At 41.6% G+C, this 27,497-nt stretch overlaps 1 protein-coding gene across 1 annotated transcript in view; it reads left to right on the top strand.

The window, feature by feature from the left end:
• Nucleotides 1-27,497, top strand: part of IPO11 (importin 11) — a 494,099-nt gene that overhangs the window by 112,967 nt on the left and 353,635 nt on the right. The window contains exons 8-11 of the mRNA XM_056541414.1: nucleotides 6,180-6,228; nucleotides 10,221-10,291; nucleotides 24,359-24,551; nucleotides 26,229-26,381. Coding sequence (XP_056397389.1) covers nucleotides 6,180-6,228; nucleotides 10,221-10,291; nucleotides 24,359-24,551; nucleotides 26,229-26,381 — 466 coding nt within the window. The remainder of the gene's footprint in view (nucleotides 1-6,179; nucleotides 6,229-10,220; nucleotides 10,292-24,358; nucleotides 24,552-26,228; nucleotides 26,382-27,497) is intronic.

Genomic DNA, 27,497 nt, shown 5'->3' with positions numbered 1-27,497 from the left:
CTCGTGAATATGGTGGACTGCAGAGCTCGTGAATATGGTGGACTGCAGAGCTCGTGAATATGGTGGACTGCAGAGCTCGTGAATATGGTGGACTGCAGAGCTCGTGAATATGGTGGACTACAGAGCTCGTGAATATGGTGGACTACAGAGCTCGTGAATATGGTGGACTACAGAGCTCGTGAATATGGTGGACTGCAGAGCTCGTGAATATGGTGGACTGCAGAGCTCGTGAATATGGTGGACTGCAGAGCTCGTGAATATGGTGGACTGCAGAGCTCGTGAATATGGTGGACTGCAGAGCTCCTGAATATGGTGGACTGCAGAGCTCCTGAATATGGTGGACTGCAGAGCTCCTGAATATGGTGGACTGCAGAGCTGGTGAATATGGTGGACTACAGAGCTCGTGAGTATGGTGGACTGCAGAGCTGGTGAATATGGTGGACTACAGAGCTCATGAATATGGTGGACTACAGAGCTCATGAAATCTGTTTAACTTTCTGGAGCCAGTTGATATAGAAAAAAAATATTTTTTTTCCTGGATAACCTATTTAAATGTAACATTGAATCAGGGTCTCCTGGTTTATGTTTGGATAGGGTAGCATAAGTCTGTCAAAAAAAGTTATGCCCCTAGACCACCCCCATGCTGTCATACAGGATAATCAAACTCTTCTCCGCCTAGTAATAACAAATTTACAGTAGTAAAACGGTAACATAAGTTTTTTTTTATCACCTATGAAAGTATGTTCATTTACAAAATGTATCCTATAATATTTTAGGGAATGAAGTAGCAGCAATTGCACAAGTACTGCCCTGGGTTCAAACAGCTGTGGCGGTGATGTCTGCCGATCTAATATTGATGGCCCCTCCTGTGGATGGGTCATCCATTTGTAAAGTCTGGACAATCCCTTTAATGATAATATACTATTTTTTGTTTTGATATTGGAGTTGGTACAGTTCTACTGACTCAATGACTGATAAAGATGCCCCTTTATAATCTGCCCAAATGCTGCATAATCTTAAAAAACAAATTATATTGTTTACTCCACACTATTCATCTGGGTGTCATGCTAAAGACTGATGTGTCCAGTCCCTTAACATGCCCTTCCTGGCGTGATTGATATCCCATAGGTTGAGTCATTAGAAGCGAACATGATGAAAATTGTGATGCTGACATTGTTTATCAGGTTGTCAGTGACAGTACTGGAGTTTCTCCCTAGGTCAGTGTTTCCCAACCAGGGTGCCTCCAGCTGTTGCAAAACTACAACTCCCAGCATGCCCGGACAGCCTTCGGCTGTCTGGCATGCTGGGAGTTGTAGTTTTGCAACAGCTGGAGGCACCCTGGTTGGGAAACACTGACCTAGGTCTAGACTAGGCACAGACATTTTGTTGCGTGACTAAAATTGTACTGCCACACGGGACAGATGCTGTTTGTGGATTCTGCATCTGGATTTGTGGACACAAAACCATAGACTTTCTGGAGGTATATCTGCAGAGACAGATCCACTGCATATCACATGACTTTAGTGTTGCAAATTTAAGTGCTTAGGCTGCATTCACATCACGTTTTTGCAATACAGTTCCCGTATCAGGTTTTAGATGAAAAATAGATTCCTCAAAACCGGACTAAACTCTATCAAAACATGTATACAAGTTTTAACCCGTATGCGATTTGAAAAATGATGTCCGGTTGCATCAGTTTTTTAAGAAAAAAAATGTATATGTTTTTAACTTTTCACACCATTATGAATAAAGATTCACTTTGATTGAAATTCCAAGAAAAAAAACCTGTGCAAAGTAAAAAAAAAAACGTATGGTGAAAACCAGATGGAACCGTATGCACATACGGTTCTATTATGGTTCCATTGACTCCCATATTAAAAAAAAGAAAAAAAAAACTGTATACGGTTTAAAGTTTTTCACCCAGACCAAAAACCACGGCAGGCTACGGTTTTTGGTTACGGGAAAAAAATGGACAAAACCGTACAAGACGCAAAATGAATACAACCGGATGCATTGTTTTGGCATACGGTTTTCAATGCCTACGGTTTTCAATACGGTTCCGTATGGTTTTCAAATTGAAAACGTATACGGGAACTGTGTTACAAAAACGTGGTGTGAATGCACCCTTACTCTGACCATGTACAATATATTTTCTTATGTATTTTTGTGGATTTTTACATCCCCATTGAAGGATGACATCCACAACAAAGCTGCAGCCTATCCACAAGTCGACATGCTATTACTTTAAAATCTGCTCCACTGGTCAATTTCTAAGCAGATTTTATATGTTTTTTTATGCAGTGCTTGATCTTATCTACTATACGCTACAGATTTTTTCCCACAATTTTGCTTAGCATATCTGCCCTGTGAACATAACCCAAATATAAAAAAACATTGGCACTTGAAAATCGACTTGACTAGGTGACCTACCTACATCTTTTTCCCTGTTCACTGCTTTTTTACTAAATCGAAATTTGTCTTTTAAAATATGAATTACCAATTGCATCACTTTGCTTTTTAAGACTGTTCTTCCTGGCAGTCTTTTAAATTGCTGGCCCGGTCTTTTATCCATCTATTATCCGTCCGTTTGTCTATCACTGTCCCTTTTTCTAGCTTGCATTCATTCCTTTTCGTTCAATCTAGTGAATCTCTTCATTGAGTTCCCGGTGGATTTCGTCTTTGAAGTCGATACAGTGTTAGATTAACTATCTGACCCCTGGAAAGCAGATGTCAGTGTTTGACTATCTCCAGCTATAAAGGCAGTGTCTCATAGCAACCATTCACAAGTACAATTCATATCTGCTGTATTATTTATTACTTGTGTCTCTGATATTTCGTCCACAGTCTTCTCAGACATCCTTGTGTTATGGAACGCGATGCCGCGCTCCTGATGGGAAACGGAATGTGATTACTTTTGTCAATCAGTTTAGAGCTGAGTGACAGTGCGCTAATTGTCTGTTAGAGCTTTACCTACATGATCAAAATGTTATTATGGATGATTAGCTCCTGTTAACACGCTCTCTGAATGCAAAATCTCTCATACAGAGCCGCAAGTATCACTGACAGCCTGCTAACAGTATATCCTGAAATAAAGACAAAGGTAGAGATTTCTATGGCGTAGTATAGTTTGCGCAGGAGATTGTAACGCGTTTAGAAAAGAGTTAATAGTACAGGTTTGCTCACCTGGTGGAGTTGTGTGAGACACAACTGCTATATGCGCATGAATAGAAAAGTGGTGCTGCTTCCCGGAGTCGGCATCAGGGCATCCCCAGCTGATCTGTAGATAGCGAATAAATCTTGGAAAAGCCAGGTTGTTGCGCAAACCACAAGGACATCTGCTTGTTAGATGCAAAGGTTACTTTATTTAAGTCAAACAATGCGTTTCGAGGCAGCAGTGCCTCTTCCTCAGGTAAGAGGCATGTGACACTCTAATTATATTCAGATTTTCAGTACATTCCATTAAGCTTACAGGACAAAATACACACAAATGCTAATGGATATCCTATATTTAATAAACCAAACTATAATATCTTACCTGCATTACCTTACTACCACCTTCTTGGCCCGTAACTCTACCAAAAAAAAAAAAAAAAAAGTACAAAAAGAGAAAGAAAAAGAGAGAGAGAAAAATAAAAAAGGGATAGACTTCCCCTCACTCCTCCCCTCCGATTCCCATCCCCCTATGGACCCCTTAAAACGCTCATGAATCCCGGTGATTCCACAAACATTATCCATTCTTCCCATATTTTCCCAAATCCTTCATAGTTACCTTGCACTTCTGCCAATTGTTCCTCTGCCCACCTAATAAACTGCACTTCCTCGAACCATTCCACTAATGATGGTACTACTGATGACTTCCAATGTCTAGGAATTACTCTTCTTGCCGCCGCTATTAAATCATTCAGCATTTCCTTCTTATGTACTATCTGATGGCCCAGATATAGGGTCAAGAGAGCGATCATTGCTGTGTTTTCAGTTATTCGCCCTGAAACCTGCCTATAAATATTAACATTTTTATCCCAAAACCTTTTGATTTCAGAACACCCCCACCACACATGTAGTAATGTCCCCTCCTCCTCCAAACACCTCCAATATCTATCTGTTTTATCCATGTACATTCTATGCACAGCAGCTGGACTGAGATACCAACGTGAAACAATTTTATAGTTTTTTTCTTTTATAAGGGAGGAGGATAACATACCATAAGATAGGCTACAAATTTGCTGAATCTCCCTATCAGAGAATATCATCCCTAGCTCTTGCTCCCAGGCATTAAAAACTGTACCCTGCCATTATTGCTCAAATCCAACAGAAGCTTATATATTACTGACAGGGCCCCCATTCCTGCCACCCCTGAGATTGTCAGGTTATCAAATTTCGTTAACTCCCTTACTCCACTAGTACCCCCCCAAAGGTCCACCCAGAAATGCATTGCAGTCTATGGGGGCAGCAATGCAGTCTGCTCGGTCCTAGCGCCGCCGGCTCAATCTCCGGCAGAAATTCTGCAGTGTGAACCTAGCCTTAACGTCACCCTTTGTCCATTAAATCTTACCACTAATTGAAAGGGAAAGCCCCAATAATATACCAGTTCTCGCTCCCTTAATACATCCAGTAGTGGCCTAAGTGCCCTTCTTTGAGTATGTGTAATCTTTGATAGGTCCTGTAGAAACATTAATTGTGCCCCCTCAAAAACAATATTCTCCATAGCACGTGATTTGCGCTTTAATTCTTCCTGGACTTTATAATGATGTAACCTACACATCACATCTCTTGGCTGAATTGTGGTATTTGATCAATCTCCATCTCACTGGACTCTGGCCGTTCTAAAATTTTGCAAAAAATCCTCTGCAGGGTTGTAGTCAACTCTGGCTCTTTAACCCTCTCAGGTAAGCCAGGTATGCAAATATTGTTTCTGCGTTCACGATTTTCTATATCTTCTTGCATTTCATATAATTGTTGTATATGGAGATCCTGCCCTTTCACTTGATCAGACAGCTTATCCACCTGGGACCCCGAAGCAGAGTGTTTTCTGTTAACCCCTCCACCTTGTTTTCCACCTCTTTTAACAGTACTTTAACTGTATTCAGTTCCTGTTTATAAGAGAACAGAATGTAAGTAGACTCCGCATTCCATGTGATTTTTATTTAAGCAATCCACATGCATATATTTTGACATTTCGGTTCTATCGGACCTTCATCAGAAATTTATGTTCATACTGTAACAACGATTGAGATCCTACTTGAGCACCACAAACCTCAGAGAGTGCCATATTTTCTGCTTACACGTTGCACAATAGAGAGGACATTCTGATCGGAATCTGCTCACTACAGCCTCCAATTGTCTTTAATTGGATTCTGTTGCACGGTACACACTGCTAAATTTCTGCGACTTAGGCTGCATTCACACCATGTTTTGTACATACGGGTGCCATATCCAGCGGGGGGAGGGGCAAACCGGGCGCTCCCGTACCCCAGCCGGATCAGCCCGTGACTCCATTTACTTTAATGAGCCGACCGGAGTCAAATTGATCCGACTGATCCGGCTGGGGTACGGGAGCGCCCAGTTTGCCCCTCCCCCTGCCGGATCCTGCACCCGTATGTACAAAACGTGGTGTGAATGCAGCCTGATACAGATTCTGCCAAAAGAATGAACATGTTGATTCTTTCAGTGGAATCTGCCAGAAAAAGCCCATTACTAAATGAGAGTTTGAATTTCATGGGTTCGTTTCAGTGGATAATTCCATGTAAAAAATGTACCCCAATTCTAGACAGTGCAGATCCACAGATTCCTCACTTAATTTCCTCAGTGTGCATGGGCTCTATAGAGTCTACTTTGATTGATGCTAAATTTCGCACCAGTTAGAAGACATGTTTCACTTGCGGAAGAAAACATTTTTACTAAGATTTCAGAAAATATCTAAAACAGTCTGTGATCTGCATTGTTTAGTAGATCTGTTGTAGATGTCGTCAGCCAACCATTCATCGTCTGTTCCAAGTTCATAGACATATTCCAAGGCTAGGACTCTGGGAAGAAAATGATGCTTTAATGAAAGATGATAGATACAGCAAGTCACAGATGAATCAACGTCACCCCGTGTCTCTTGTAACCTGGATACAGTATTTCTTGATCAAAAGTGTATTGCAATGTAATTGACTTTTTGTTATTTATTTATTTTCCAGGGATTTCTTCATGCTGTTTTTGACCGAATAAGGCAGTTTTTAGAATGCAGTAAGTATGTGGTTTAGTTAGAGTCATAGGTAATATAAGTAAGTGGGTTATTTTTTGGCATTGTTCATTTGGGTGTCTTTTGTATGTACACATTCAAATGTGGTATGTATCTTTTATATCAAATAGGGTATGTATCTTTTATTTTTTGTGTCATTTTCCAAATTTTGTGAAAAAAAATGGGACTTTATTGAGAAAAGTCATAAACTTTTACAGTCTCCTGAACGTTATGAAGTACCATTCCCCATAGACCAGGAAATGACAATGAAGCTCGATAAAGACCTTCTCTGTGTGTAAAATGTAAAGGTGCCTCCTGACTAGAGAAAGCTGTCAGAGAAGAAAAGGATTGGCTACATTAGTGTTTCCAACCAGTGTGCCTCTAGCTGTTGCAAAACTACAACTGCCAGCATGCCCCAAGAGCCATTGGCTGTCCAGGCATGCTGGGAGTTGTAGTTTTGCAAGAGCTGGAGTCTCCCTAGTTGGGAAACACTGGGCTAGATGAATCTCAACATGCTCGATCATTTTGTTCTAAAAGGAGATACACCACTGCCAGAGGAGTCTTTCATCATCTTATTCCTCTCTACCTATTCAGAATCACATGCATGTCCGACGGGAGGACTAATCTGGCAAATGACTATTAGCCAAACTTTTTTTCCTTTCTGTCATTTTGTGTGTGTTTTTTGGGACATTGGTGTTTTTGTAGGTAGTGGAGATATCCATGTATCTTTTTTGTTTGGAGGAAGAAAAAAAAATGAATAAAGATTATCACATGGAAATTCCACACGGAAATGCCATCATGTGAACAAATCCTTAAAGGGGTATTCCGGTGGAAACCTTTATTTATTTATTTTATTTTTTTATCAATAGGTGCCAGAAAGTTAAACAGATTTGTAAATTACTTCTATAAAAAAAAAAATCAGTACTGATTAGCTGCTGAATACTACAGAGGAAATTTATTTTCTTTTTGGAACACAGAGCTCTCTGCTGACATCATGACCACAGGGCTCTCTGCTGACACCTCTGTCCATTTTAAGAACTGTCCAGCTTAGGAGAAAATCCCCATAGAAAACATATGCTGCTCTGGACAGTTCCTAAAATGGACAGAGATGTCAGCAGAGAGCACTGCGGTCATGATGTCAGCAGAGAGCACTGTGTTCCAAAAAGAAAAGACTTTCCTCTGTAGTATTCAGCAGCTAATAAGTACTGAAAGTATTAAGATTTTTTAATAGTCATTTACAAATCTGTTTAACTTTCTGGCACCAGTTGATGTAAAAAAAAAAAAAAAGTTTTCCACCGGAGTACCCCTTTAACACTGCCAAAGTTGTTAAAAAAAATAAAAATAAAATTTTATATATATATATATATATATATATATATATATATATATATATATATATATATAAATCGTAATATATAAGGAAAAAAAAAGTGATTTCTGTTGTTGAAAATCTGCCAATATTGTAAGCAAAGGACCATACTCATAAATAAGGACTAGAATCTATGAGCAACAACAATGGGGGAGATTTATCAAAACCTGTGCAGAGGAAGAGTGGTGCAGTTGCCCATAGCAACCAATCAGATTGCTTCTTTCATTTTCCACAGGCCTCTAAAGAGGCCTGTGGAAAATGAAAGAAGCAATCTGATTGGTTGCTATGGGCAACTGCACCACTCTTCCTCTGCACAGGTTTTGATAAATCTCCCCCAATATTTCTGCATTCTCTACAGAACCCATTCTTTCTGGAACCCAGCTGAGGTCTGAGATCTTTCCACATGTATCCATGACATATCAGAAGATCATTTTAATAATTGTTTCTTGTGTAAAGGAATGCTATTAATCACTCATTGAGGGTGGGTTATGGGGCTTGCTGAACACTGGGGGGAAAGGGCAAAACTCCTTCAAATCTTAGCATTAATGGACATATTGTCAGACGTATTTCTGCAATTCATTGTACTGTCATGTGGTGCAACAGCCAGACTACAAAATAGTGCTACATGTTTAAGTAAATTGACTCCTAGAGGAAGATTTATCAAAACCTGTGTAGAGGAAGAGCGGTGCAGTTGCCCATAGCAACCTATCAGATCGCTACTTTTATTTTAAAAAATGAAAGAAGCAATCTTATCAAAACTTTGGAGAAGAAAAGTGGAGCAGTTGCCCAGAGCAACCATTCAGATTCCAGCTTTCATATTTAAGAGGCCTTCTTATAAAATGTAAGCTGGAATCTGATTGGTTGCTATGGACAACAGCTCCATTGTTCCTCTGCACAGGTTTTGATAAATCTCCCCCCTTCAGATCTACATATACAGGGATGACATGTCCACCCAGCTTTCCTTGGATCATTGAAGCATCTCTTCAGGAACAAATTTGCTATTTGAGGAAAACATATGTAATTTCACTAAAGCACCTTGGGTGTTCTAAGTAGCTCTGAAATGCTGGGACTCATATGATTATTATAAATCCTTTGTGACACTGCTATAATGTATTGTGCTATAAAGTATCAGTTTCAGCAAATACTGTTCTAAAATAACATTACTGGAGCATCTTTTCTTAGATCTTGGTGTTGCACAGTTCTTTTGTCATTTCTTCTGGAAATGTATGACTTAATTGACAACTGGGTGTGACCATTCCCCTTGTTAACGGGGGGGGGGGGGGGGGGGGCGGGGGGACTTCCCTATAGAGTCTGGTGCTGTCCAGTCAGTATAGTGTAAAAGGACACATCCAAGGGTGAATGGTAACACCCGCTTGTCGATTTATTCATAGGAATAGTGCACTGGGGAGCAATAAGAAAAGAGGCCTCACAATTACATTTCACATTACATACTCTGACTAAAGGCCGAATCTGCTGATTTATGTTGGGCTGGTCTTCTGACTAATGTGTAAGGGGGCATCCCAGTAAGGGAGGGGGATCAGTATTGGGAAAGATAGCTGGTAGAGATATCCCATGTATATGGGCACGTTAAAGGGAATCTATCAGAAACATCACCGGCACTAAGCTGCTGTACTGCCTGTTAGTGCATGTGATGCTTATCTAAATGGTGGTTATATGAAAATACAGATATTTAAATTAGGCTCGAGGTGCACTGGGGGTGCTCCCTAGGCTCGAGGTGCACTGGTTCTTCTCAGCTGGTCCCTTACTCCTGAATATTCATACATTCCCTCTTCTGCTGTAGCTACTAAGATCCTGCATGTGCTCCATTATTGTCAGGGCCAGCTGTTCTAGTCAGGGATGGAGATCAGCTATGTGCTAAGAAGCAACACCGGAATATTCCTTAGGGGTCGTTAGTAAGGGACCCGCTGAGAAGTAGAACCAATGCATCTCAGGGCTAGTGCACACTCGCAGTGCACCAAAAGCCTCATTTACATATTTAGATTTTCTACGATTTGTCAGGAATGACGGCACCTAAGAAGATAAGTTAACCACCATTTTGATCAGCTTCACCCACAAACAGGCACTGCCAGCAGGTTAGTGCGCATGATGCTGCTGACAGATTCCCTTTTAGGGTGTATTCACATGTACAGTATTCTGGGCATATTTGATGCACAGGATTTGAAGCTGCAGACTTCAATATAAACTAAATGACTAAACTCATCTTTAAATCTTCAGCTTCAAGTCCCTTCTGAGTGTGTGGGTTCTCCTCAATAATTTGAGTTTTATAGCTTTGTAGTACCCTCTGACTGTTTTAATGAGGCTGTCAGATGGGCAGGACTTTATTTTCATGTGGGCTGTGTTCGGCTGAGTTCTGTGCAGGGACTGTATGGGGGCGTGCACGCAGCCCATATAAAAATAAAAATCCTGCCCATCTAACAGACTCACTGAATCAGTCACACTCTTTTAGCCTCTGTCAGGTAATGGGGTCTATGGACTCATTTACCTCATATGCCAGGAGAAATACAGCGTGAAAAAAGACCTAACAAACCATCATTATATCATAAATCATATAAATATATACGCCTCAGAGAAAAGTATTGCTTTATCATTTCTTATTTCATTTTCCAGGCCGAGGTGTCAGAGCGGAACATCCATGCAGGGAGAGGCTGGAAAAGGTTATCATATTGTTCACTAAAGTGGTAAGACGTCAGTATGTGCTGCCAGGGAAACTTTGGTCTTCACGTCGAGGGTATTGCTTGATCTGTATCCAAGTCATGATTGATCTGTATGTGTTTAAAGTGCCGTGTCTTGTCACCGCGCTAATTCCTTTTTCCGATCGTCACTTAGTCCACTTTCGCTGAAGTGCGGAGTAAAGCTTTTACAGCTGGCACCTGCGCTTGCCTTTAGAAATATATTTTTAACATTCAATTTGAAATAAAATGGCCCACGGCTTGAAGTGGATGTGGGAGGCGCGTGCACTGCGAGAAATACCTTTCCCTTTGATATTCCACTGTTCATGGCCTGCGCTTCAGCTCAATTACATTGCACATATAATAGGCTGCAGTATGGAGTGGGAGAACGACAATTGTCACTAGAAATTCCCTTTTTTTCCTGTTGTCACATAATTCATACTTCAGCTCTCTCCCATCCTCGCTGCTCGTGTAATGCTTCCCTCTTGTAAATTTTCTTTTGTCTGTAGTTCTGTAGGATTCATGTAAATATGCAGTTAACTATACAAGGTTTTATACCCTTAATTTTAACTTCTTTTCAAGACACAGATATGACACATGACTACAGTAGCTGCTGTATATCGCAATTCATCATTACAACAAATACAATACAACATATATCACACATATATATCACACATATATTCACTGTCAGTGTGCCCAGTGGAAATATCAGATTAAGGGCAGGGTCACACATGCCATATTTTGCTACATATTTGCTGCTGCCTACTTTCCTACCCATTGTCAATGGTATCAAGTACACAGCTAGATATAAAGATATAAACTAATGAGCCATAACAATAAAACTACCTGCCTAATATTGTATTGTTTTACCTTGTACTGCCAGCACCGCCCTGAAGGAGCTTTACATTGCCTCCACCAGCAATCCATACGATCTAAAAGAAAATGTCATTCATCAGACCAGGTCATTTCCTTCCATTTCTCTGTGATCCAGTTTTGATATTCATGTGCCCATTCTTAAAGCCTTTGTGGTGGACAGGGGTCATTATGAACACTGTGACTATTCTGCAGCTGCACAGCCTAATATGCAGAATGTGTGATGCTCTGTGTGACTTTGTATCATAAGCAGCATTAACTTTTCAATTAGACCAGTCAGATTAGCTATAGCTTCCCTTATGCATCTCTGAGCATTGGGCACCCATGATCCTGCTAGTTTACCAGTTGCCCCTTTCTGGACCTCTTTTGGTAGACCACGACATATAGGGAATACCCCACAAGATGTGTTATTGTGGAGATGCTCTGAGCAGGTTGTCCACCCTTCACAATTTAGCAATTGTTAAAGAGTACCTATCATAAAGTAATCTGTCCCCAAATCACTCCAAAATCCGTCCATAACTCATGTGGACCCTTTTTTTTTTTTTTTGCTTAAAAATACCCCTTTTGACCTTAATTCAGACCTGTCAGCCTGCTAAGTCTATAAGGGAGGAAGGGGGTGTGACCCAGCAGGTCCGATGTCAACTGAAGCCTGTCAGGGCTTACTTCCGCCCATCTATGTTGTGCTCCCTCTCGGGAATGCCCATAAATGAGTCAGCCCCCAGCACGGCATAAGTAATGCATTTTTGGAATACTTACAACACTCAGATGAAATTCTATACCAGTCCTGCGCTATGCTGCGATGCCTCCTCTCTCTATCCCTGCGTGCTGAGGGCTTAGTGTGTCAGGAGGCAGAGGGCAGGGATATGCAAATTGGACCCATGCCACATGCGGCCGTGCACAGAGCTTGCTCTATGCCTGTTTCATATACAGGCAGAAAGCAAGCTATTGGGAGAGTTGGTCCAGACTGCATTTCCTGAGTTTGGACTTCTGCCTGGCCAGCACAAGTCTAAACTCAGTGCACAAGAGGGGATCAAAATGCAGTCTGGACCAGTAGGGAGACCCCTAGTGGCCAGCTTTTCAAAGTAAAAAAAACACTTTTAAAAAAACATATTTTTTAAATCAAATATATTAGGAACATTTTTATTTACACAGAAGGAGTTTCATATTAAAAGTTAATTTTAATGACAGTGCCTATTTAAAGTCCAACAGATACTTATTCTTGTCCATTTTTCCTGCTTCCAACTTATAAAACTTATGATTGACGGTTTATTTGCCGCCTAATATATCCCACAATTTATACTTTTGTATTTATATCATTTTTGTTTTCCATTTCACATGTCAGTTGTTTTAATGCTGTGGCTGATTTCTGTATATCTATTACAGTGTATTTTTGTAAGATAAGCCACATGTCTAGTTACAGTGGGGCATAAAAGTTTTCAGTCAGCCACCAATTGTGCAAGTTCTCCCACTTAAAAAGATGAGAGAGGTCTGTCATTTTCTTCATAGGTATACCTCAACTATGAGAGACATAATGAGAAAAAAAAATCCATAATATCGCATTGTCTGATTTTTTAAATAATTTATTTGCAAATTATGGTGGAAAATAAGTATTTGGTCAATAACAAAAGTTCCTCTCAATATTTTGTTATATACCCTTTGTTGGCAATGACAGAGGTCAAACGTTTTCTGTAAGTCTTCACAAGTTTTTCACACACTGTTTCTGGTATTTTGGCCCATTCCTCCATGCAGATCTTCTCTAGAGCAGTGATGTTTTGGGGCTGTCGCTGGGCAACACAGACTTTCAACTCCCTCTAAAGATTTTCTATGGGGTTGAGATCTGGAGTCTGACTAGGTCAGTCTAGGACCTTGAAATGCTTCTTACGAAGCCACTCCTTCGTTGCCCAGGTGGTGTGTTTGGGATCATTGTCATGCTGAAAGACCCAGCCATGTTTCATCCTTAATGCCTTGCTGATGGAAGGAGGTTTTCACTCAAAATCTCACAATACATGGTCCCATTCATTCTTTCCTTTACACAAATCAGTCGTCGTGGTCCCTTTGCTGAAAAACAGCCCCAAAACATGATGCTTTTACCCCCATGCTTCACAGTAAGTATGGTGTTCTTACCAAAAAGTTCTACTTTGGTTACATCTGACCATATGACATTCTCCCAATACTCTTCTGGGTCATCTAAATGCTCTCTTGCAAACTTCAGATGGTCCTGGACATGTACTGGCTTAAGCAGGGGGACACGTCTGGCACTGCATAATTTGAGTCCCTAGTGGCGTAGTGTGTTACTGATGGTAGCCTTTGTTACTTTGGTTCCAGCTCTCTGCAGGTCATTCACTAGGTCCCCCCTGTGTGGTTCTGGGATTTTGGCTCACCGTTTTTGTGATCATTTTGACACCACGAGGTGAGATCTTGCGTGGAGCCCCTGATTGATGGAGATTATCAGTGGTCTTGTATGTTTTCAATTTTCTAATAATTGCTTCCACAGTTGATTTCTTCATACCAAGCTGCTTGCCTATTGCAGATTCAGTCTTCCCAGCCTGGTGTAGGTCTACAATTTTGTTTCTGATGTCCTTCGTCAGCTCTTTGGTCTTGGCCATAGTGGAGTTTGGAGTGTGACTGTTTGAGGTTGTGGGCAGGTGTCTTTTATACTGATAACAAGTTCAAGCAGGTGCCATTAATACAGGTAACGAGTGGAGGGCAGAGGAGACTCTAAAAGAAGTTGTTACAGGTCTGTGAGAGGCAGAAATCTTGCTTGTTTGTAGGTGACCAAATACTTATTTTCCACCATAATTTGCAAATAAAGTCTTTAAAAATCAGACAGTGTGATTTATGGATTTTTTTCTCATTATGTCTCTCATAGTTGAGGTATACCTATGATGGAAATTACAGGCCTCTCTCATCTTTTTAAGTGGGAGAACTTGCACAATTGGTGGCTGACTAAATACTTTTTTTGCCCGACTGTATGTTCTCTAAGTCCAGGAGAACCTCTTCAAATACATCCTGGCTTTCCCTCTGCATTACTGTGAAAAAAGATCTTCTTCAAAACCACTGGTGCAGCTTTTAAGCAGTGAAGTTAATGGAGGGCCGTCTCTTTATAAAACCTAATAGGAGGGCAGTTCCATAGAGGAAATCCTGAGGGTTCGGTCACCCTGTGTGACTTCAGCCATAATTACAGCAGCTTATCTGAATACAACCATTCATCTCCTGCAGATCTGAACTACGGGGAAGACAAAACAGAAATTGTTATCGGGAGTCACAAGTGTCTGCTACAGCATAATGTGGACACCATTAACAAGGGCCAAGCTAATGGCTTATATTTTCAGTAGTTTGTGTGCTATTTTGACTTTCTCTCCTATACGGTTTACATTCCAGCTACATAGGAAATCAATAAATAGAGGAGACATTAAAGTGTTAACTTTGATTCAGTAATATTGTCCACATAGAGGTAGATTTCAGATACTAAGCTTAAAGAGGACTCTTAAAAAATAACAATTCTGCAGCAGCTATTTTTAGAATGTTGCGCTTTATCTCTGTTCTTCCTGCAGATGCATGCCTACATTGATAACAAGCCATTACCTTTCCTCTAACAATAAAAATCATCACATGTAGCGTGCAATTCCATTTTTAGTCCGTTTGACCACCCGTTTATTTAGCACACACCACTTCGCTACAGTCTTTTGAATCAGAAATAGTACAGCGACCACCCCCCCCCGACCTACGATGGCCCCGACATACGATCATTTCAACATACGATGGCCTCTCAGAGTTCATCGCGTGTTGAAGGCAGCATCAACATACGATGCTTTTGTATGTCAGGGCCATCGCATAAACGGCTATCCGGCATCACAGACTGGTTCAGCTACCACCGGATAGCCGTTTACAGTGCCCCGTGTGGTCCGCTGACGATCACTTACCTGTCCTCAGGGCTCCGGCGCGTCCTCTTCAGGATCCCCTGCATCGTCGTCATCACGTCGCTGCGCATGCCGTCCCATCATCCAATAGGAATTGGCGTGCGTAGCGATGTGAAGGCGGCGACGGAGAGCGAGGATGCTGGGGAAGCAGAGGCCTTGCCGGAGCGTCGTGGACACCCCGGGGACGCGGTGACAGCAATGGAAGGCGACATCCAGGACAGCGGTGACGGTCCGGAGCGGCGGGGACAGGTGAGTATAACCTCCAATACCAGTGGTCTTCAACCTGCGGACCTCCAGATGTTGCAAAACTACGACTCCCAGCATGCCCGGACAGCCGTTGGCTGTCCGGGCATGCTGGGTGTTGTAGTTTTGCAATATCTGGAGGTCCGCAGATTGTAGACCACTGTCTTATACTTTACATTGCACAGATCCCTCAACATACTATTGTTTCCACAAACGATGGTTCATTTGGAACAGATTACCATCGTATGTTGAGGGACCACTGTATATCAGAGGACGCCAGAATGATGAAATAACACATATCAGACCTCCTTATTGAAGATATAAGGAGAGATTTATCAAAACCTGTGCAGAGGAAAAAATGACTTTTACTTTTCAGAGGCCTTTATAAAACTTAAAGAAGCAAACTGATTGGTTGCTATGGGCAACTGGTAAGCTTTTCCTCTGCACAGGTTAATAAATCTCCCCTATAGATTAGAGATGAGCGAATTTACAGTAAATTCGATTCGTCACGATCTTCTCGGCTCGGCAGTTGATGACTTATCCTGCGTAAATTAGTTCAGCCTTCAGGTGCTCCGGTGGGCTGGAAAAGGTGGATACAGTCCTAGGAGACTCTTTCCTAGGAATGTATCCACCTTTTCCAGCCCACGGGAGCACCTGAAAGCTGAACTAATTTATGCAGGATAAGCCATCAACTGCCAAGCCGAGAAGTTCATGACGAATCAAATTTACTGTAAATTCGCTCATCTCTACTATAGATCCCAGATGAGACGCCCTTTTATACTGACCCCAGCCTGGCCCTGTAAACAGCAATTTTGAGGTGGTCTGATCTAGGGGGCTCTACACACACATGTATATGTGTGTGTGTATATATATATATATATATATATATATATATATACACACACACACACATACGTAAGGGTAATGATTAGTTGTAGCAGGGCATGAAGAGACAGTGATAGCAGGCAGGACAGGCACAGTGTAGGACAGTGGTCTTCAAAATTTGGACCTCCAGATGTTGCAAGACTACAACTCCCAGCATGCCCAGACAGCCAACGGCTGTCTTGGCATGCTGGGACTTGTAGTTTTGCAACATATGGAGGTCCGCATTTTGAAGACCACTGGTGTAGGAGATCAGGCTTCCTGAGCTTGGTGGGCATAAATGTGTCACTTTGAAGCCCACCAGTTTGCTTTAACTGTAATGTTCGTTTTGTTTTTGTGGATGTATGTTTTTTTTTACACTAAGGATCATCATTTCTACCTACACTTTTTCCAGATTTTTGGGACAGTTTTCTCTTAAAACCTTTCTAGTTGTAGGCAAGCAAGCCATAAATCAGGCAGTGATATATTGTTTTCCCTCATTTACAGAAGAGCTAGACAGGAGTAAACAGGAATGAAATTGTGCCTGTTATGTTCCTCGCTGTAGCTTTCTGTCAGTGGGTGTCTCTATTGTCTGACAATAATGATATTTGAACCATTTTGTTAATGACCTTTATTTCTATTCTAACTTATACATTGGCCCTTATTTACTAGGAGTGGAGTGTAGGTTTCTTTGTGGGTTTTAATTCCCTACAATTTATTTTTCACGGTATTTACTAAGGTTTCCCTACATTTTCCTTTTTTTACACATGCTCTGATCTGTAGGGTTTTTCTCAGCTCAAATCCACCACATTTTATGTGGAAACCTTAGTTTTTGGGCTGTTTTTTGTGAGAATGTCGGGAACACGGCCCTTTTTGGTGACCACGCCCCCTTTCCACAATGGTCACACCCCCTTTTTTTTTTCTTCTATGTATAATGGAGAGTTAGTCGTTTTTTTTCAATTCTGGCGCAAATTCTGGCGCAATGTGCCAGAATCTGGCGCACAACCCAACAAAACATGTCAGGTTTGCAATAGTAAATGAGGGCCACTGTGTATCGGATTTCAAGTTACCATGTTAAGAGAAAACAGAATTGCTTTTTAACCCCTTAAGGACCAGGCCATTTTACACCTTAGGACCAGAGCGTTTTTTGCACATCTGACCACTGTCACTTTAAAGATTAATAACTCTGGAATGCTTTTAGTTATCATTCTGATTCCGAGATTGTTTTTTCGTGACATATTCTACTTTATCATAGTGGTAAAATTTTGTGGTAACTTGCATCCTTTCTTGGTGAAAAATCCCAAAATTTGATGAAAAATGTGAAAATTTTGCATTTTTCTAACTTTGAAGCTTTCTGCTTGTAAGGAAAATGGATATTCCAAATAATTTTTTTTTTATTCACATTTCCAATATGTCTACTTTATGTTTGCATCATAAAATTGACAAGTTTTTACTTTTGGAAGACACCAGAGGACTTCAAAGTTCAGCAAAATTTTGAAACTCGCTTTTTTTCAGGGACCAGTTCAGGTTTGAAGTGGATTTGAAGGGTCTTCATATTAGAAATACCCCACAAATGACCCCATTATAAAAACTACACCCCCCAAAGTATTCAAAATGACAATCAGTAAGTGTTTTAACCCTTTAGGTGTTTCACAGGAATAGCAGCAAAGTGAAGGAGAAAATTCACAATCTTCATTTTTTACACTCGCATTTTCTTGTAAACCCAATTTTTGAATTTTTATAAGGGGTAAAAGGAGAAAATGTATACTTGTATTTGTAGCCCAATTTCTCTTGAGTAAGGACATACCTCATATGTCTATGTAAATTGTTCGGAGGGCGCAGTAGAGGGCTCAGAAGCAAAGGAGCGACAAGGGGAGAAATGTTTTTGGGGGTCATGTTGCATTTAGGAAGCCCCTATGGTGCCAGAACAGCAAAAAAAAAACACATGGCATACCATTTTGGAAACTAGACCCCTTGGGGAACGCAACAAGGAATAAAGTGAGCCTTAATACCCCACAGGTGTTTCACGACTTTTGCATATGTAAAAAAAATATATATTTTTTTTTTCACTAAAATGTGTGTTTCCCCCCAAATTTCACATTTTTGCAAGGGTTAATAGCAGAAAATTTGTAACCCCATCTCTTCGGAGTATGGAGGTACCCCATAAGTTGACCTGAAATGCACTACGGGCGAACTACAATGCTCAGAAGAGGAGGAGCACCATTGAGCTTTTGGAAAGAAAATTGGAATGGTAGTCAGGGGCCATGTGCATTTACAAAGCCCCCCGTGGTGCCAGAACAGTGGACTCACCACATGTGACCCTATTTTGGAAACTACACCCCTCACAGAATTTAATTAGTGGTGCAGTGAGCATTTACACCCCTCTGGCGTTTCACAGATCTTTGGAACAGTGGGCTGTGCAAATGGAAAATTAAATTTTTCATTTTCACGGATCACTGTTCCAAAAATCTGTCAGACACCTGTGGGGCGTAAATGCTCACTGTACCCCTTATTACATTACATGAGGGGTGTAGTTTCCAAAATGGAGTCACATATGGGGGGGTCCATTGTTCTGGTACCATGGGGCCTTTGTAAACACAAGTGACCTTCAATTCCGGACATATTTTCTCTTCAAAATCCCAATGGCGCTCCTTCTCTACTGAGCATTGTAGTGCACCCATAGAGCACTTTACATCCACATATGGGGTATGTTCTAACTCAGAAGAAATGGGGTTACACATTTTAGAGGGCTTTTTCTTTATTTTCCCTTGTGAAAATGAAAAATTTAGGGTGACATCAGCATTTTAGTGAAAAATTTGTTTTTTTTTTCATTTTCCCATCCAACTTTAATGAAAATGTGTGGGGTATTCAGGCTCACTATACCCCTTGTTACTTTCCGTGAGGGATGTTGTTTCCAAAATGGGGTCACATGTGGGTATTTATTTTTTTGGGTTTATGTCAGAACCGCTGTAAAATCAGCCACCCCTGTGCAAATCACCAATTTAGGCCTCAAATGTACATGGTGCGCTCTCACTCCTGAGCCTTGTTGTGTGCCCGCAGAGCATTTTACGCCCACATATGGGGTATTTCCGTACTCAGGAGAAATTGCGTTACAAATTTTGGGGGTCTTTTTTTTCCTTTTACCTCCCGTGAAAATAAAAAGTAAAAGACAACACCAGCATGTTAGTGTAAAAAACATTTTTTTTTTACACTAACAGGCTGGTGTAGACCCCAACTTTTCTTTTTCATAAGGGGTAAAAGGGAAAAAAAGCCCCCAAAATTAGTAGTGCAATTTCTCCCGAGTACGAAGATACCCCATATGTGGCCCTAAACTGTTTCCTTGAAATACGACAGGGCTCTGAAGTGAGAGAGCGCCATGCGCATTTGAGGACTAAATTAGGGATTGCACAGGGGTGGACATAGGGGTATTCTACGCCAGTGAGTCCCAAACACGGTGCCTCCAGCTGTTGCTAAACTCCCAGCATGCCTGGACAGTCAGTGGTTGTCCGGAAATGCTGTGAGTTGTTGTTTTGCAACAGCTGGAGGCTCTGTTTTGGAAACACTGCCGTACGATACGTTTTTTATTTTTATTGGGGGGACAGTGTAAAGGGGTGTATATGTAGTGTTTTACCCTTTATTATGTGTTAGTGTAGTGTAGTGTTTTTAGGGTACTTTCACACTGGCAGAGGTTTACAGTGAATTTACCGCTAGGAGTTTGCGCTGCTGCGATAAATTCGCCGCAGATCATTCTTGAAGCAGAAAACTTACTGTAAACCCGCCAGTGTGAATGTACCCTGTACGTTCACATGGGGGGGGGGGGGGCAAACCTCCAGCTGTTTCAAAACTACAACTCCCAGCATGTACTGACAGACCGTGCATGCTGGGAGTTGTAGTTTTGCAACAGCTGGAGGCACACTGGTTGGAAAACCTTCAGTTAGGTTCTGTTACCTAACTCAGTATTTTCCAACCAATGTGCCTCCAGCTGTTGCAAAACTTCAACTCCCAGCATGTACTGATCGCCGAAAGGAGATGTAGTTATGCAACAGCTGGAGGTACACAACTATAACTCCCAGCATGCAGAGACAGCTGTTTGCTGTTTAGGCATGCTGGGAGTTGCAGTTTTGCAACATCTGGAGAGCTATAGTTTAGAGACCACTGCACAGTGGTCTCCAAACTGTGGACCTCCAGATGTTGCAAAACTATAACTCCCAGCATGCCCAGACAGAAAACTGCTGTGTGGGCATGCTGGGAGTTGTAGTTTTGCAAGATCTGGAGGTGCACAGTATAGAGATCACTGTGCAGTGGTCTCAAACTGTAGACCTCCAGCTGTTGCAAAACTGCAACTCCCTGCATGCCTAAACAGCTCTCTGGGCATGTTGGGAGTTGTAGTTTTGCAACATCTGGAGGGCTACAGTTTAGAGACCACTATAGTGGTCTCAGACTGTAGCCCTCCAGATGTTGCTAAGTAACTCACCGGCTTCCGTCGGATCCAGGGAGCTGCGTCGCGGTCCTCTTCCGCTGATCGTCGCCCGCTGCCGCCGCTGATCGTCGCCCACTGACGTCACCGATGGGTAAGTGGATCTTCGGCGCCGGTCCCTGTCGGTTTCCCCATCCTGCCCCGCCTATTGTGGGTGGACAGAACGGGGAAACCGAAAGTAAACCCCTCCGCCCCCGATCTGCTATTGGTGGTCGCGTCTAGACCACCAATAGCAGAGATAGGAGGGGTGGCACCTCTGCCACCTCGCTCCTATCGCTACAGGGGGATCGTGGGTGTCTAGGACATCCGTGATCCCCTTTATCTTCCGGGTCACTATAGACCCGTATGACCCGGAATAGCCGCAAATCGCAAGTGTGAATTCACTTGCGATTTGCGGCGATCGCCGATATGGGGGGGTCTGATGACCCCCCTGGGCATTTGCGCGGGGACCGAAATTCCCACGGGCGTACAGGTACGCCCTTGGTCCTTAAGTTCCAGGGAGCAAAGGCGAACCTGTACGCCCTTGGTCCTTAAGAGGTTAAAGATCCAGAATGAAACAGCAGTGCGTAAAAAATGAACTGTGCCAGTATGTGGGCATGCTCTGCATTCCTGTATTGTAGTCTGTGTTGTAAGCGCTATGTAAATTATAGATACATAAATTATTACCATTCAATTATTATGAAAAGGATTACCGTATGTATTTCAAAGCATGTGTATGGATACAACTCTTCATTGTTGTTGTGCTCTGGTATCTGATGGTTCTGAGGTATCTCTTTGCTATGACATTCCTCCTTCGACTACCGTATTTTAGCACTATTTAGGAAATGTGGTTAAATTAAAAATAAGTAATTATACCAATGGTTGCCAGTACCTTTGGTAAAGGCACATAGTTCATCTTAAATAAGACCCAACAATCTAACTATATAACTGAACTACTTCACGAGAAATGGTTTGTCAGCACAAAGAATGGTAAAGATTGACATACCTTCTTAAATCATAACTTAATATCTGGGGAACCTATGCTTCTAAATTAGTTTAGAATTTGTCTTCCTTATATACTTCGATTACCCAGGTCCCTTTGTTCATTTACTTAAAGCCATGTAAACAATAAAGGCCACACAGATGCCATAGATTTAGACCCCACGGAAAAAGAACAAAAGATATATCGAAATAAGGGGTTCTGATTTAAAACTTATAATTTATTAAATTATAAGTTTTAAATTATACGTTTTAAATTGGCACCCCATATATATATATATATATATATATATGTATATATAGATATATATATATATATATTTATATATATATTTATATATATATATATATTTATATATATATATATATATAATATATATATATTGGTTTTTGCCCTTTGTTCTCTTGTCAGGACTAATTAGACTCTTGTGGAGAGTAGGTGGGAAGGAACCCTATGACCCCTCTGACTCTTGGCTGCTCGCCTCTCGGAGAGTGCAGATACAACTACCATGTCTGCCCCCAGCTCTCTCTAATCTCATAATACTAGTACCTTTTAAAAGCATTCAATGATTTAGATAATAAACTGTAAGTGAATTCTGATTTAACAGATGGGGATCCCCATTCATTACCCCCTTTATCAGCAATAGCGGAGAACAGCTGGGTCCTCTTTATAAAGGACACAGCACATCCATGCATTACCTAGCCCTTTGATTTCATCAGCACTTACAAGGCAATGCTTTAGCCTGTTTAGGAAGTCAAGAAGGGCACCCCCTGTAAACAGTGCCTGGTGTATTGTGCTGATGGCCACACACAGCAAACATCATGGATTGTGAGTTCCCAGCTGCTGTCCTTCACTTTTAGGCTATGTTCACAGTGTATTTTGGCAGTATTTGTGGCTATAAAAATATGAAGTTGTGGAAATTTTTCTTGAGTTACAGTTAGATCTTGTTATCCCTGCCATTTTTATTTACATCCTCAGAACATGCTCATTGTTTTACCGGCCATTCCAAATTGTAGTTGTTCTTCAAACAGTTTACGGACTGACAACACATTTCCATGAACTTTAATACAACACATTATTTTGCCAAAATACTGAAGTTTTGGAGAAAAAAAATACAGATTCAGTGTGTGGACATAGCCCAAATGTGAGTCCAGTATAGGAAAAATGAAAAGTGGCACTCCAAGGCTTTAGTGAATAAATAATCCGGTTTATTCACCCATCAAGTGAGATACAGTGACTTTTCAATCCCTCAGTTGGGATCTTTCTCTAGCCTGAATATGAGTGATTTAGGTAATAGAGGTGTCATAGGGGATTACTGATTGCAGCGCTTTAATATTATGGCTTCAATGATATAGATGAATTTTGAAGAGTATTTCCACCTAGACTATTTTTATTCAGTATACTGCTTTATGTGACTAGTGGAGTTATGAGCCACATAAGCACCATTGGTACCATTTCTTTAAATGTCCAGTCTTAAAACCACAATGGTTTAGATCAAGAACTTTTATTTTTTTACACTATAGTTACATGATTTATTTGGTTAAAAAAATATACGTCACAAGAGCACACCAGGCTAAACCATAGCAGTATTAATTCATGGATGATGCAGAGGAAAGCATAAAAAAAGAATAGTTCCCTGCATCCTCAATGTGGAATAACTAATTTCCTTAATTCTGTATCCTTTTAATTTTTAATTTTTTTTTTATTTTTTTTATTTATATATATATTTTTTATCTCCAGTGAAAGAGGAGATTCCATTCCAGTGAACAGCTGTCCTCATGGGCCGTTAAAAGATTTTTAAGAGTTAATTATGCTTTCCTTCTCTTTAGGGAAGGGTCACACACAGCACATCCACAGCATATTTGATGGTGTGTATACACTACCGACAGTCACAAAGCGATGGCAGAGTGATCCCCCTGCTCCCTGTTGCTCTGTGTGTCTGCTTATGGCGGCGTGTTTCCCACCGACAGTCACAAGCTGACACACAGCTACTCGGCTGCAGCAGGGAGCTCGCTCTGCAGTGTCTCTGTGTCAAATATGCAGCGTATGCACTGTATGTGACCCTACACTTATCACAAGATTAAAGATTATTTGTTATACACAGAATAGGAAACTAGTATCGGATTAATAGGTTCTAACCAGTGAGACCTGCACCAATCATGAGAACTGGGGTTTCCTGGCCCCAGACTAAATTAAGCTGTTGTGCACATGTATTACCACTCTATTTACTGTCTATATGACTTTCTAAGATAGCAAAGTACAGTGTTTAGCTATCTTCAGAAGTCCCATAGAGAGTGAATTTTTTTGGGGGGCTGAGCATGCGCACTGCAGCTCCGTTTAATCATGATCAAGGGGTTACCAGCAGTCAGACCCCAATTAATCAGTCACTTATCCGCTGCCCACATGATAGGGGATAAGTGTCTGATCCATCGGGGTCTGACTACCGGTGACTATCAATCTTGGTATAATACCTCTAAATGGTTCCTTAAAGCTGTGTAAATGTAACTTTCTTATTCTTTCCTCATCACTCAGGGCCTCCATGAACCTTTTATCCTTTCTATGCAGTCTCAGTGAACTGATCATATATGATGTTTACCTATTGTACAAACAACTAAACTCACTAAAATATAGTGTTTTCCCTACTATCATTCTTTGTTTATTTTCCTGGATTGTGCAGGGTTAAATTTAGAAATTCCATTGTATGTTTCTTTTTTTCCAAGCTTTTAGATTTTCTGGACCAGCATCCATTTGCATTCATTCCATTAATCCAGAGAGTGTTGGAGTTTGCAGTCAGCTATGTGTTCACAGAGGCTGGGGATGGAATAGTGTATGAACGTTTCATAGTTCAGTGCATGAGTCTGATCAAGATGATTGTAAAGAATGATTCCTTCAAGCCATCCAAAAACTTTGAAGGTAGGCATTTCTTTTCTTCGCTATAACAAATAAACTCCCTGGTTATTGCCTTTTTTCCGCTTTTCCAGTTTTTTTCTTAAAGACTTTCTACGCTTTTAACAATTTTTTTTTATTGCTCCACTACGCCCAAAATAAACTAATTGAGCAATGTTGCAAATGGCTTTGATAAAAAAAAAAAACTCCCATGTAGAATTGTCTTTTTTATGCCATATTGTTACGCCAAGCACTCCGGGTCCCGGCTCCTCCCCGGAGCGCTCACGGCGTTCTGCTGTTCGCAGCGCCCCGGTCAGACCCGCTGACCGGGTGCGCTGCGATAATCTCCCCAGCCGGGATGCGATTCGCGATGCGGGACGTGCCCGCTCGCGGTGTGCATCCCGACCCGCTTACCAGACTCGTTCCCCGTCTGTGCTGTCCCGGCGCGCGCGGCCCCGCTCCCTAGGGCGCGCGCGCGCGCCTAGTCTTTGCAATTTAAAGGGTTGGCGCGCCACTGATTGGCGCATGGGTTTTAATTAGTGTCTTCACCTGTGCACTTCCCTATAATACCTCACTTCCCCTGCACTTCCTTGCCGGATCTTGTTGCCATTGTGCCAGTGAAAGCGTTCCTTGTGTGTTCCTAGCCTGTGTTCCAGACCTCTTGCCGTTGCCCCTGACTGCGATCCTTGCTGCCTGCCCCGACCTTCTGCTACGTCCGACCTTGCTCTTGTCTAATCCCTTGTACCGTGCCTATCTCAGCAGTCAGAGAGGTTGAGCCGTTGCCGGTGGATACGACCTGGTTGCTACCGCCGCTGCAAGTCCATCCCGCTTTGCGGCGGGCTCTGGTGAAAACCAGTAGCAACTTAGAACCGGTCCACCGACACGGTCCACGCCAATCCCTCTCTGACACAGAGGATCCACCTCCAGCCTGCCGAATCCTGACACATATTTTATGTAAAACAGGCCTAGCTTTGTTAGCTTTGTTTTGCAGATCATGAATACAGTGATACCAAAGTAGTTTTTGCTACTGAAAAAATAAAAGTAAAAATATCTTTGTATCCCCATATTCTGACTGCTTTAACTTTATGTTTTTATCTTCGTCGCTGTCTTAGCCGGGTTCACACTACGGAATTTCCGAGTAAAATTCCACTTTGAAATTCTGCTTGCAAAGTCCGGTGCAGCAGAGTCATATTGTTGTCAAAATGATACGACTGTACAGTGCACACTATGGAATTTCAGCTGAGCTTTCCACCGCTGAAATGCATTTGTCGAAAGAATGACCCTATTTATTCTTTTGGCCGAATATGGAGACATTCATTTTTTTTTTATTTAAAAATGGGTGGGGGTCATTTTAATTATAGGGTGTTTTTATAATTAAAAAAAATAATTTACCTATTGTTTTATATACTTTTTTTTACTTCCCTTTGTGTACTTGACTATATAATCGCTTGTACACTACATTGCAAAGCTAATCCAATAGTAGCACCACCAGGGATACACTCTGCAAACTGCAAGCTAGCATAGTTTTCTGCTATATTTTACTGGAATAAATTATAGTTAATCTGCCAGGCCGCCTCTTTGAAAAACTCTGCCTTCTTTTTTCTTAGTAAATTCCCTTCTATCAGTCTTCTGTGTGCAATATCACTTACAATGCTTATAAAAAGTCTGACATAAGAATAGTTTTTTTTTTTTTTTTTTTTCCAGACAGCAAACCAGAAACCATCAATGCTCACCAAATAAAAATGTCCTTCTTCACATACCCAACACTGATGGAAATATGTCGCCGTTTGGTTACACATTACTTCCTCCTCAATGAAGAAGAACGAGCCATGTGGGAGGAGGACCCAGAGGGCTTTGGTAAGAATGGACAGAAAAGATCTATGTGCTTTATAAATCAACTATTTTGTCGCTTACCACTTAAAATAGTCTATATGTAAGGCACCCACAATTATCTTTATGCCAGCAAAGTGCCACATTTAGAGGAACCCTCACTTTAGTTCACTATCCGGTCAAGGGGTGGGATATATTAGGCAGAAGTTGATGTTTTGGAAGCAGAAAATATAATAGGCTGGGCTCTGAGATTCGGCGCTTGTGAAGATCCTGTCTTATCTAAATCCTGGTGTCACCTTTCATTGTAATTTTGCACAGATCAATTTCCTGAAGCCTATTCTTAACATCACAGTCAGAAAAAGCAAATATGTTTATCATAACAATTTAAGTAGTCAATATTCTTATTACATATTCCCTTAAAATGTTTTATTTCCTTACTTTGTTTTGTTATTGTTTCGTACTTTAACCTCTTGGGGTCGCAGGGCGTACAGGTACGCGCTGCATCCCCGTCCTTAAGGACCCAGGGCGTACCTGTATGCCTGTGGGAATTCCGGTCTTCGCCGAGCAGGGATCGGACCGGGGATGCCTGCTGAAATCATTCAGCAGGCATCCTGGCACATTGCTGAGGGAAGTCCTTAGAACCCCCCATATCGGTGATCGCTGCAGATTGCCAGTCAATTCAGACCGGCGATCTGCGGCAATACTGGGTTATTTGGGTTACATATGACCCAGAAAAGGAGGCTGATCAGTGGTGTAATATACACCACCAATCATCATCTGTACTGTCCTTGGAGGTGGCAGTATTTCCACCCCTCCAGTACAGCTGTGTTTGGCCGGTCGTAGTGACCGCACCAATCACAGTAGTATGAGAGGGGGGAGGAGCTCGTTGCTCCTCTCTGCTCACCACCATTTTGTGTCTGGTGGTGTGCAGGACGGAGCCCCTTGCCCCCACTCACAGTGATAAAAGTGCCCCCTGGCACCCTTTCTGTACCCCTTGGCACATTAGATTACAGGGACAGCTTTAGTTAGGCAGGGATAGTTTCTTAGGAGTAAAAAAATAAATTTTTTAATTTCTTTTCTGCGGTGTACCATCTGTAGGTTTCCGCAGGTCCGCAGCACCTTTAGCTTCGTGACTCGGGCCCG

Source organism: Hyla sarda, chromosome 1 (assembly GCF_029499605.1).
Source record: "Hyla sarda isolate aHylSar1 chromosome 1, aHylSar1.hap1, whole genome shotgun sequence".
Lineage (NCBI taxonomy): Eukaryota > Metazoa > Chordata > Amphibia > Anura > Hylidae > Hyla > Hyla sarda.
Note: the sequence above shows the minus strand (reverse complement) of the source record. Positions and strands in the feature narration are given on the sequence as shown.